Source organism: Hemitrygon akajei, chromosome 14 (genome assembly GCF_048418815.1).
Source record: "Hemitrygon akajei chromosome 14, sHemAka1.3, whole genome shotgun sequence".
NCBI classification, from domain to species: domain Eukaryota; kingdom Metazoa; phylum Chordata; class Chondrichthyes; order Myliobatiformes; family Dasyatidae; genus Hemitrygon; species Hemitrygon akajei.
The window spans coordinates 18,799,559-18,812,236 of NC_133137.1; the positions used below are offsets into that span (position 1 = coordinate 18,799,559).

Here is a 12,678-nt window from a genome sequence, read left to right on the forward strand (position 1 = left end):
TCAAAGTGATGAGGAGCGGTGCAGTTTGATGTTTATACTGAGACTATCTTTAAAACATCAGCTTTCTTCAATTCCACGCAACTATTGATTTACAATTTCAATTTGCTCCCTTGCTTCTTCTCTCCACCTATTTTGGATGGGATATCACATTGCCTCTTCCTTCTGTATTTACAATAAGAACCATCAGAGGGGAGAAGGGAAGAGAAATAAAATAAAATCTAAACTATTCAGCGTTTATCTCTGTAACATAGAAATAAAAAGACACCAGTAAATAAATAATCACTTGATACTACAGTGTGAATGAGTAGTTGTATAAATACTTAAATGCATTACTATCCTCCATAGCACATTTATTAATGTCAATTCCTAAACAACTGTAATTTACACCTACCCCTAAGTTTGCAGATTTCATGCCGTAATTTCTTTGAATGCTGCTTGCAGTCGTGAACCTCTTTCCTTGAATTTGTCTCATTTAATCTGGCTTCTCGTAGTGCACCTTCCAAGGTTTTAAATCTAGCTGTAAGATCCATGATGTGATTGCTAGCTTCAACCATGTCTTTGTCCTAGACAAAATGTATTAGCACAATGGTTATTGCAGCATTATGCAAGAAAACATATAGAACAACTTCCAGATAGTTTATTGCTTCTTAAATGCCTCAAATTTGCACGTATTCAAATGATTTTTATTGTTTGTCTCAGAAAAAGCTACGAAGAAGAAGAATGACTCCTGGGCAACAACTTCAAGATTTCCATGATCAACTATGCATGGTAGGAATCTTGGAGATACTGTGCATATGGCAAATCAACTGTTGTCGCTGTTATTGGTCCCAAATCTAGATCTTGGATGCCACAGTAGCGTAGTGGTTAGCACACTGCTTTACGGTACAGGCGACCCGGGTTCAATTCCTGCTGTTGCCTGTAAGGAGTTTGTACGTTCTCCATGTGACAGCGTGCGTTTCCTCCGGGTGCTCAGGTTTCCTCCCACAGTCCGAAGACTGTGCTTGGTAGGTTGAGTGGTCATTGTAAATTGTCCCGTGGGGAGGGGCTAGGATTAAATTGGGGGATTGCCAGGCGGCATGGCTCGAAAGGCCAGAGGGCTATTCCACACTGTAGCTCAATAAATAAACAAAGGAAATTTTACATTAATGGGACATATAAGATGCTGGAAATACGCAGAAAGTCAGACAGCATCTGCAGAGAAAGACAGTTAATGTTTCCGGCTAAAGGACCTTTGTCAAAAATGGAAGGCAAAGAAACCAAAGGGAGGGATGAAGAAACACTGAGAGCAAGAGAGAAGACATCAGAGACAAAGAAAACATTACACAGACACAGTACGTTAATAATCCTTTTTCAAAAGTATATAAATCAATAATTAACTTAACAATTACACACCTTACTCTTAGTGTTCTATCAGGAATGTAAATGTGTAAGATCTGCTTATAGTTGAGAACACAGGTTTATTGTGCATTCCACTGATCAATTTTAATACCTTTAGTTCTAGCATTGTAGTGAGCTCCTGTTCCCGTGCCTGTAACTGCCCCACCCGGGCAGACAGCTCCATCACAGAGGAGTTCAGACTTTTGTTCCTGTCCTGGTTGGGGCAAGCAGAATCCATCAGTTGAATTTAAAAAGGCATTTAAGGGACAAAAACGTGATTAATGTTTTCTTTTTCCCTACTGCCAGTCTTACCTCCAGCTCTTCACAGTTTTTGGCATACCCTGCTGCTTTTTCAGACATTTCCTTCAGCTTTTGTTGAGTACAATTGAGCGTTTTTACGCAATCAACTTGTTGAGATTCCAAAATCTTATGCTGTGTACTTAAATTTCTGATCATCTCATTCCTGTTTCGCAGTTCATCTGTTACATACAATATCGTTAGCCGTTTATATACAATTCTACAAAAGGTACGTTCATGTATTTTCTGTCTGCTGATCTATAATTACTGCTATGAAGAATGTTTTACTTCTAATTGTATTAAAAGACTATAAGGTTTAGAAACAGGTAGCTACAGAAACTCTGTATGCACTATTTCTGTGTGTTTTCCTTGGTATATCTGCATGTTAACTTTGTGATCCATGAACAGCGTATTTTTAGCAAGTTAAAAATCCAGTTCTACTTTTCCCAACATAAATAATCTCTTAAATTCTCTACAGCCAACCATTATTGAGTGTTTCAAGCCAATAGCACATCTCAGAATTTGCTGATAAGACAGAGACACAGTGTAAATTTTTAGAAATGGTACGAACGCTCCACTTTGGCACATCTCTCTTCTAAGCTGAGTATACGCATTCGATCCTCCTCCCACGCCAGCAGCTGCTTCTGATGCGCAGCCACCATTTCATTTAACTCCTTATCCCGATCTTTTAGTTCCACCACAAGCAGCTGTAACTCATTGCGTTGTTTCTGAATGGTAGCATTCTCCAGATCCACATTTGTAATCTGAGAATGAAAAGGTAATGTCATAACAAAGATTAATACAGTAATTTTTCTTGTATTTGAAAGAGTATTGTTAAGATTTTCTTTACAGAAAATAAAATATCACTGATTAAAACAATACATGAATCCATAATCCAATGAGAAATCAGGGCAACTCTATTCACTGTTCTCTAATAAAGAGAATCACTTACTTTACCAATATATTTTGAATACAGAACTGTAGAGCACAGGACAGATCCATTGGTCCCTGACATTGTGCTGACCTATATAAACCTACTCCATAATCAATCTGAGTCCTCCCTCCTACATAGCCCATAACCCTCCATTTTTCTTACATCTATGTCCCTATCAAAGAGTTGTTTCAATGTGCTATTGTGATTTGGAGGCTTGCATGCCTTGATGACCCGGAGAGCTATGTTGGCTGGAATGAGGGCTTTATGTTTTGGCTCTTGGTAGGGTCACCCATACCAAACAGGTCAAAGGGCAGAGGTTAGACTAGGAGTGGTCTACCAGTCCTCCAGGTTCAGGAGTTCATTTCAGGGCTAACAACTTTGACTGGTAAAACAAAACTGTTAAAGAAACAGCAATGAAGAATCCTCCTACATCTGAGCACAATGGTATTCCTGAGTCTCCACCTGTAACTTACATAACTGACGGTAGTGGAAAACCAAGCTACAAACACTGCCAGAGATGGAGATCCTTCACTGCTGCCCTAAATGCCAGTTGCATAATGGGCAGTAGAATAAGCCTCTACTACTGCAGTGAGTTCCAGGCACCTATACCTCTGGCATCTCTCTTAAAAGGATTCCTCTGATATTAGCCATACCACCCTGGGAAAAAGGCGCTGGCTGGCCACTATATTTGTGCCTCTTATAATCTAGAGAGGGTGCAGAGGAAATTTACCAGGACGTTGATGGGTTAGAAAGCATGTCTTATGAGGTTGGGTTGAGTGAGCTACAGCTTTTCTTTTTAGAAAGGACGATGAGGGATGACTTGGTGGAGGTGTACAAGATCATAGATGATATGTAGGTGGATAGGGTCAGATTGATCTTGGAATCATTTAAGGGTCAGCACAACATAGTGGGCCAAAGAGCCTGTATTGTGCTGCACTGTTCTTGGGTCTATTACTATGTTGTATGTTCCATCACATTGCCTCTCATCCTCCTTCACTCCAAAGTTCCAGCTTGCTCAACCTTTCCTCATACGATATCGAATCCAATCCAGGTAGCATCCTGGTAAATCTCCTCTGCACCCTCTCTACAGCTTTCACATTCTTCCTATAATGAGGGGACTCTGCCTTCAGGCTCGTCCTTTTGAAGTTTATCACTTCAAAGTTTCCTAGATTCAACTCCATCAGCCACTTCTCAGCACTGGCCTGCATCCTATTGATGTCCTGTTGTATCCTACGACAACCCTTTACACTATCCATGGTACCACGGGCCTTCATGTCATCTGCAAACTTACTAATTTTAGGAATGAAAAGTGAGAGAAAGAAAAACTGGATCAGAACAGAGAGGGAACAAAGAAAATGTAAAACAAAAAGTTGAATTTCAGTCTTCTAAAACCTCTATGAACCTGCAGGAAATTGATTGTTACATTCTTTTCTGCCTGGCCAATTTCTGAGCCAGACAGGTGGATTGGCAGTTCATGAATAGGTTTAAAATCATTAAACAACTACCTAACTTACACACCTAAGTATGAAGGAACTCAATGACTATAGAGTCAATTGAACCAACTTGGCTACAAGAGCATGTCAGCTCTGTGGAAAACGACACCCATAAGGCCATTCAATCATCTACAAGACACAAATCAGGATATGACAGAATACGCTCTACTTGCCAGGAGAATTCTCCACTAGCAGTGCCAACAAACCTCATGAAACTCAAGGAAACACACAGAAAATGCTGCAGCAACTCAGCAGGCCAGGCAGCATCTATGGAAAAGAATACAGTAGACATTTCAGGCTGACTCCCTTCATCAGGACTGAAAAGAAAGAGCAGGTCAGAGTAAGAAGGTGGGGAGGGAAGGAAGCAGTACAAGGTGGTAGATGATAGGTAAAACTGGGAGGGGGGGAGAGGGTGAAGTAAAGAGCTGGGAAGTTGATTGGTGAATCGGATAAAGGGCGGGAGAAGGAGGAACCTGACAAGACAGGATAAAAGACGATGGAAGAGAGGGAAGGAGGAGCACCAGAGGGAGGTGATGGGCAGGTAAGGAGATAAGGTGAGCCAGGGAATTAGGAATTGTGAAGGGTGGGGGGGTGCAATTACTGGAAGTTCAAGAAATCAATGTTCATGCCATCAGGTTGGAGGCTATCCAGACAGGTATAAGGTGCTGCTGCTCCAACCTGAGTGTGGCCTCATCACAGCAGTGGAAGAGATCATGGACTGACATGTCGGAGTGGGAATGGGAAGTAGAACTTAAGTAAGTGGCTACCGGAAGGCCCTTCTTTTTCTGGCTGACAGAGCAAAACTCAACACCACCCATGACAAAGCAGCCTCCCAACCCATCCATCTTTTAGAAATCTCATGCAGTTTCTTCTACAAAATGTATCGCAGCTACTCACCTGTAATACCCCAACAGCATCTCCCAAGCCTGTAACCTCTGCATCATAAAGGACAAGTGTAATAGGTGCAAGGGAACAGCAGTGCCTACAGGACCTGCTCTAAGAAGAGCACACAAACCTGACATGGAAATTTAATCACTGGATCCAAATACTGGAACTCCCTGCCCAACAACACTATGTGAAGGCCATCTCCAGAAAAACTGTACAAATTCAAGGAGGAATTCAAGAAAATTCAAGAAAAACTGTAGAAATTCAAAGAAATTCAACAAAATAGAGAGTACAGAGAAGATTTACTAGAATGTTACCTGGGTTTCAGCACCTAAGTTACAGGGAAAGGTTGAATAAGTTAGGTCTTTATTCTTCGGAGTGTAGAAGGTTGAGGGGGGACTTGATAGAGGTATTTAAAATTATGAGGGGGATAGATAGAGTTGACGTGGATAGGCTTTCTCCACTGAGAGCAGGGGAGATTCAAACAAGAGGACATGACTTGAGGGTTAGGGGGAAAAAGTTTAAGGGTAACACGAGGGGGAATTTCTTTACTTAGAGAGTGGTAGCTATGTGGAACAAGTTTCCAGTAGAAGTGGTAGAGGGAGGTTCGGTATTGTCAGTTAAAGTAAAACTGGTTAGGTATATGGACAGGAAAGAAATGGAGGGTTATGGGCTGAGTGCGAGTCAGTGGGACGAGGTGAGAGTAAGAGTTCGGCACGAACTAGAAAGGCCGAGATGGCCTGTTTCCGTGCTGTAATTGTTATATGGTTATAGGTCACAACCTGCTCAAAACAGGCATTCTGTTGTTGGGTGAACAACAAAGCATGTTGTTGGGTGAAGTGCAATCAGGCACACAAGAGGAAAAATAACTCACAGTTTTGACAGAGCCATTCAGTGTTGGAAGTGCATGAATAGCTTTTGTAGGAGTGGTTTTATATCTTGCTGCATTTGCGGAAGCAAACTCTTGCATTTTCCCGAAGTTCATCTTTGAATCTCCAATGGATTTTGCACAGGTAACATTCTCTAATGAAGGCTGAGAAATAAAGTACAAGTATTAGATCAAAACAGTCTTTTTAAAGTAAACCTGAAGAATACAAGAAGGGGTGGAACGTTCTGTTCACCATTGTCCTTGGGACAATAGCAGGAGATTTAATGGGCAGAGTTTTCTTACTAATTAATTATAACAAAGGAACACCACTATCTAGGTATACAGATCAAAGTTCAAAGTTTTACTGTATTTTAAAAAGTAAACAAAAATTCTGGCTCCACAGTCAATTCAACCACTACCAATTTCTGCTATGTTGCTGGGGTGAGATACAGGTACTGGTTTCAAAGGGTACTCAGCTTGCAAATTCCAAAGTGGGCTAGAGAATTGGAGATACCAGGGACATAAGGCCTGGCAAATTTTCGTGGAAAGACATGAGCATTGACAAAGAATTTTACAGAGTATTATCAAAATCCAGACTGGAGCAAGACGGCCCAGACAATGCAGCCAGACATTCCTGGCAATGAACCTCAGCACTAAGCAAAGGGGATACTTAAAGGGGAACAATGTTTGAGAATGGGATAATTATACAATTGTACAGAACGTGCCTCAACTCTACTGAACATTGGCAATGATGCAATGGTACAAGACACAATAGGTCAGTTCAAGACTAGCCTTTATCATTCCCATGCATCAAGCTTATAGGACAAGAGAAAGAATGGCCAAGGTTGAGAGAGAAAAAAATCAAGGTCATTGAGTGGAAGACAAACAAAGGGCTATCAAAAGTAACCTTAGCCATCAACTACTTCAAGTAACATGAATTTGCCTTACACTCTTATCGGCTGACAAAAATTAAATACCTAGCACCATACTATAAATAAGTGATAGAGAAATAATACATTCAATGTTTATTTTAGCTTATCTTTCTTACTTTAGGTTTCAGACTGCTTCGCCACTGTTCAAGGTGACTTTCTAGAAACGGATATAAATACAGTATTAACACCCAAATGAATTATTGTTTAGAAATTTTCACTCAATGGTACAGAAACAAATATGCAAAATATTTCAATTAAAACTTTATCATGCATCATACAGTACCTGAGGCAGAACCTGTTGTATTTACTGAATTCCTGGGGTTAATAGGGAGAGAGTCCCCTGAAGGGAGGTCCCCTTCCATTTCAACACCTGGTGCCTAACAGACAGAATCACAGAATCATTAATCACAGAATATTCAATGAGGTAAAAGCAATCTTAAGTCAAGTTTTATAAAATATTTGAATGGTACAATTTTAACTCTATAAGCAAGTAACTCAAAATCCAAGCCTAAAGTGCATTAAGACCTCAGCTTGCACTTATATATTCCTTCCATTCCAACATACACTGTATAATTGTCCACAATTTTCCAACAGCATTGCAGTAAAGTATATTTTCCTTTAAAAGAACTTAATAATTCTTCCCAAATTCAGAGGGCACCACGATACCATAGCAGTTAGCATAATGCTATTATAGCATGGCACAATGGAGTTTGGACTTCAATTCTGGTGCCATCTGTAAGAAGGTTGTACACCCTCCCCGTGGGATGAGTGGGTTTTCCCCGCGTGCTCTGGTTTCCTCCCGCAGTCCAAAGACATACCAAGTAGGTTAATTGGTCGTCGTAAGATTGTCTCACAATTAGGTTAGGGTTAAACAGGGGTTGCTGGGGTGGCGTGGCTCAGAGGGCCAGGTGGGCCTACTCCACGCTGTATTGCTAAATAGATGGTTAGATAGATCGATCAAAATTAGCAAGCCAGAAGGGGAAAATCAGGCAAATTTGAAAGAAAAATATTATTCAATTAAAAGTTTGTGTAGAGTATAATACTAAAAATGATATACGTATATTTACTGAGCTTTGCTTTTGTAAACCATTTCACTGAGGAGTTTCTCAAGCATTGACGTTTCAAATGAAGGGGGAGCAACAGGTTAACAAATGGAGCAAAAGTGGGGAAAAAAAAAGTAAACAGAGTGGAGTTATTTTAGTGATGAACCGGGAAGAATTAATAAAGAACATTCTAGTGGAAATTCTTGAAGCAAGATGAAACTAAAGTGAAGATTATCTTTAAATGCCAAAGGAACGGTGTCCTGAATAAAAAAGTACCTTACATTAAACAGGATATTTTATTTACTTGTCCCAAATCAATTTAAAACTCAATCATAAACTATATAATCTTGCCTGATCTATTTCCTTCTGATTACCTAGTTTCAAACATTTAAAAAAATACAATGAACCTATAGAGAAGATTAATCTGCTCACATCTAACCCTTGATATTAATTGACTGTTAAAAGACAACCACGGGTCCTAATTATCAAACACATTCATTGCCATGTTGACTCATAACTGTCATAATCAGAAAAGATCATCAATACATTACACATACTCACCACTTAGCCAAAAATAAAGGCTGCGTAATTTAAAAATTCCCAAAGATAGAAATGGATAGAGGTTAAGCTATAAATATACTTGCATGCACACAAAATAATTTGTAGTGTAGCAATGTGAGTTTATTTAACCAAATGATGCAGGGACATTTTACAAATAATCATAACATGATGTGTTATCACTTCAGTTATGATGCCATAGTAGTGCTAGTCAGCCAATCAACTCACAGCTATCCTGAGTTCAGGTTCACAGAGATCAACCCTCTTTCTAGCTACCAATATTTCGCCATTAACCTTTCTGAATTAATTATCAATTAATTACCACCACTTCAACAAAATTCATAAAACGTGTTCAGGTATATCAGACTCAATACTAGACCTAGCATAAGCTGAACAAACATGTTCTCACATGTAAACATGTAACTGAAAGATAGTACAATCAGCAGATTGTCAAAAGTATTAAATTAGCCTCTACTCCACCCAAACCCTGGACCCCAAAACCAGCAAATCACATCATCACCACTATCATAAACAATTTACCAAAAGTGGGGCTTTGGTCCAACACTGGCTCTGCCCCTTAGAGCTGAATGAAACCACAGGATCATGTGAATAGTTGTTTTTGTAAAGCTTAAAAGCAGTATATTGCGTACACTTTTAGTTAGACCAGAATTTGTTTAAAGCAAAAAAAAAAATCAGCAAAAACATGTTTTAGAAAACTGATAAAACGAAACATTGGTTAGAATCTAAAATAAATATTATTGATGATTATGATTCTCATCCAATACTCTTTGTATAATAAATAGTTTCTGATAACAAAACTGAAAAATCAAATTTTCATCCCAGGACAGACAAATCAACTGAATAGTCTGTGGGAATACGGAGAAATTGATCTTTGAACAGTGCAGAGATAACAGAACACAGGTTCAAACCAATGAATGAGATTAACAAATGGGTAAAAGTAAAATCCTCTCAAATAACTATAGAGTGAGAGGAGAGAGTGTGAGTGTGTGTGTGAGTGAGATGAAAATTTGTTAGGGAGGGTGAGTGTGTGTTGATTTATAATGGAAGTGTTGATTCATATGGCAAGTATTGATCTGGAGGAAAGTATTTATCTGGAAAATAAACTATACGCTGGAAACAGGAATATTGGTATGCTGGCTCAAACCGATGGATAAATATGATGCTGAAGGAACTCAGCGGCAATAGAGGAAAATAGTTGACGTTTCGAGCAGAGATTAGGATTGACAGAAGGCTGGTTGCAAAATCCTTTCGACGGACAGGTATCCGGTGTGTGTGTGGGTGGGGGGCGAGTAAGAGAAGTTGTCCACTGCGTGATTTACGACCATAGTGACCGCCCCCGCCGCCTTGGAGCTGGACGAGAGCTCACTGAGAGGGGCTGTTCCGATCACGCCGAGGTGTGAAGGCGTCTGTGACAAACCAGAAGGAATCCGTACCGTGGGTGGCGGCCCACCCCGGTATCTAGGTTTCATCCCGGCAACTGGAGCTTCGCTCCGCTCGGCGCCGCCATTGTCAGAGCGACAAGTGACGAAGGGTCCATCACAGGGACAGTTCCGCCTGAGCAAACACCCAGCAACAAACACTAACAGTAACCTTCGCGATCAACACCTGTTTATTTTACCGGTACATTGCGCCCTCACAAACGTACAAACATAAATTCTGTTTCAATTTTACAGGAATTAGTTCCGGCTCTGCTTTTAGCTACCCATTTTGTGCGCTATCGGCGTCAGCTGAAGAAGAGGGCCCTGGCGACGTGCGTAGGTCTGTCTCTGGCCGAATGGTTCATTGAGTCAGTTTGATTCATTTTATGAAGAATAAACTACCGGAGTTTCATGATTACACTGGAATTTGACGAACAGCACAAAGGTATGTAGGTTGTGCAGCTCACTGTAAATAAAGGGCTTTCCACCTATATCTTCGGATCTCATGGGGACTAGAGATGATTCCCTGGTGATCAGGCCACTCGTTGCTGGAATTATCTTAGTTTATTTCAGTTTTCTTTCTCTCTCTCTCGCGTAAATAATGTTTTCCGTGCAGTTGCAGATCATTAACTGAACTGGTTGTGGGGGTTTGTTGTTCCAGTTAGTTTGCAGTGATTCCATAAGGACAAAGGTGTGCACAAGTCAATTAATCTACTCGTGTATAACCTTCATTATGTCCCAAATGTGTTATCAGCCCGTGAAGTAGTTTTTCTTTATTTTGAAGTATAGTCAAGGTTGTGATGTAGGCAACAGTACTCACCAGTTTGCACAAGCAGGAATGCAAAAATGAACAGATCTAATCTTTATAATCCTGAATCGGATTCTGAAAATAGCTGCCTGCTATCATCAAAATATGCAAGGGAAACTCCTGTAATATCCCAATCATTTTTTAAATCTTTTGTTCAATTATTCTAAAACCATAATGGTTGCATTTAACTAGATTACATGCTTTCCCCTTCCTCTTTCTTGTCTATGTCATGTATGGGGTTACACAGCTAATAGACCTGCAGCCTCACAGTGCCAGAGACCCTGGTTTTGTTCATCTGTGTGACCTTGGTTGCTATCTGGAGCTGCCTGTTATTCCTGTGACCATGTGGGTTTCCTCACACGTTCCAAGGATGCACGGGTTGGTAAATTAATTGGCCAATGTAAATTGCCCCTGCTGTGTAGGTGAATGGAGAGTGGTGGGAGTCAATAGGAATGGGGGGGTAAAAAAAAAGGAAGGTGTAGTATTAGTGTAGATGTGGTTGATTGATAGTGTGGCCTTTATGGGCTGAGTGACCTGTTTTCATGCCCTATCTGTAACACAAGCTGTGTATCATAGTTACTGTGCTCATGTTGGGATGACAGGCAGCTCGTGCCAGCTGAGTAAAAATGCATCCCAATTAATTACCGAGAAGGCTAAGAACACTGCCATCACTCCTTGTCACGATCTCTGTTCTCTCACCTCTGACTATTCCCATCAAAATTGAGCATGACCATTCTTTATCATGTTGTCATGTGTTTAACAGAAGTTGATTGTGATTTTTGGATCATAATTATTATGACTAATAACAATTATAAGAATGTGCCATTATTATGATGTTCTACTTCCTATCCTATGTTATGGCCTGACTCTATCATCCCCAATGCATTTGTTAGTGATCCAGTTATCTGAGCCTTTTCTCCATGGATTTATTTAACCAGTGCATTTTTTTTTTGGCCAGCCTCCCTCTTCATTTATTTCACAGCCTTGCGGTTATCCAAAAATCCTCTGCTTAGGTGCTAACTTGCCCAAAGTGCCACTTACCTATCCTTTTGTGCCTCCGATTAAGCAAGCTTAATCAGATGGATTCAGCTGTCCATCTGATTAAGCAACCTTCATTTTTAGATTTTATGTTTTTTATTAAAAATCCATCCATGATCTCATCCCTCCTAATCTGAACCTGGCCTCTTGTAATCATTCCACAATTAATACCTTTGTCTTCAATTATCAAGCTCCACGAATCTGCAACACATTCCTCAAAAATTATACTACTGTACTGCTCTTTTTTTCTTTAAATCCCTAAGTATTAGATGTTGGTGAGATCTGATTTGGAATACTGTCTGCTATTTTTGGTCATCTACCTACAGGAAAGATGTAAGTAAGGTTGAAAGGGTACAGAGAAAATTATTATGTGGATGTTGCCGAGACTGGAGGGCCTGAGTTATAAGGAAACTTGTTTTTAAAGCTCTTAATGATCTGGGACAGGAGTACATCACAAAATCATTTTCGTTTTATAATCCTGCTCAGACTCAGAGGTCCTCTTCTGGTCTCTTAAATTTAAATTATCTCTCTCAAAAGATAACTGTCAGCTTTTTGGAACGATGTTCCTAAGCTGTGGAATTCAATAACCAAAAACTGTAAGGGATGCAGATTCAGTTGATACTTTTAAATGCCAGATCAAAACTTACTTATTTAAACTTGCGTTTAACTAACATCTTTTTGCCTTTTATTTTCATATTTATTTTTAATTTAATTTTTAATGTTACTTTCATGTTTGCACTTTATCCCATTGTAAAGCATTTTGAACTATGTCATCTGTATGAAAAGTGGTCTGTAAATGGTGAGGGCCTCCGTTGGTTGGAGTTGACCATGGATATTGCATCCTGGCTGTCTAGATACACAACCCTGGGCAGTACAATATGGAGAGCAAGCTGTTGCCAATGTTGCAAGCTTCCCCTCTCCACGCATTTGATGAACCCAAACGAACAGCAGGGACTGATACAGTTTGGTACCAGCAGCATCACAGGAGTTGCCAATCAGCATCGAA

The 12,678-nt window shown here is 40.0% G+C and overlaps 2 protein-coding genes across 6 annotated transcripts in view; one reads left to right on the forward strand and one right to left on the reverse strand.

The window, feature by feature from the left end:
• hip1rb (huntingtin interacting protein 1 related b) overlaps window positions 1-9,942 on the reverse strand; it is a 171,045-nt gene extending 161,103 nt beyond the window's left edge. For 2 of the 3 annotated variants that reach the window (XM_073065535.1, XM_073065536.1), the window contains exons 1-8: window positions 9,842-9,942; window positions 7,070-7,163; window positions 6,903-6,943; window positions 5,861-6,019; window positions 2,246-2,438; window positions 1,690-1,856; window positions 1,490-1,591; window positions 392-563 (exon numbers count right to left, since the gene is read on the reverse strand). In XM_073065535.1, coding sequence (XP_072921636.1) covers window positions 392-563; window positions 1,490-1,591; window positions 1,690-1,856; window positions 2,246-2,438; window positions 5,861-6,019; window positions 6,903-6,943; window positions 7,070-7,163; window positions 9,842-9,877 — 964 coding nt within the window. In that variant the 5' untranslated portion in view covers window positions 9,878-9,942. Of the gene's footprint in view, window positions 1-391; window positions 564-1,489; window positions 1,592-1,689; window positions 1,857-2,245; window positions 2,439-5,860; window positions 6,020-6,902; window positions 6,944-7,069; window positions 7,164-8,927; window positions 9,041-9,841 lie in introns of those variants that run through there. The other variant, XM_073065537.1, reaches the window with a different exon arrangement.
• denr (density-regulated protein) overlaps window positions 9,748-12,678 on the forward strand; it is a 32,889-nt gene continuing 29,958 nt past the window's right edge. The window contains exons 1-2 of one of the 3 annotated variants that reach the window (XM_073065542.1): window positions 9,748-9,993; window positions 10,082-10,271. The gene's annotated coding sequence lies outside the window, so the exon portion shown is untranslated. Of the gene's footprint in view, window positions 10,272-12,678 lie in introns of all 3 variants that reach the window. The other 2 variants (XM_073065541.1, XM_073065543.1) reach the window with 2 other exon arrangements.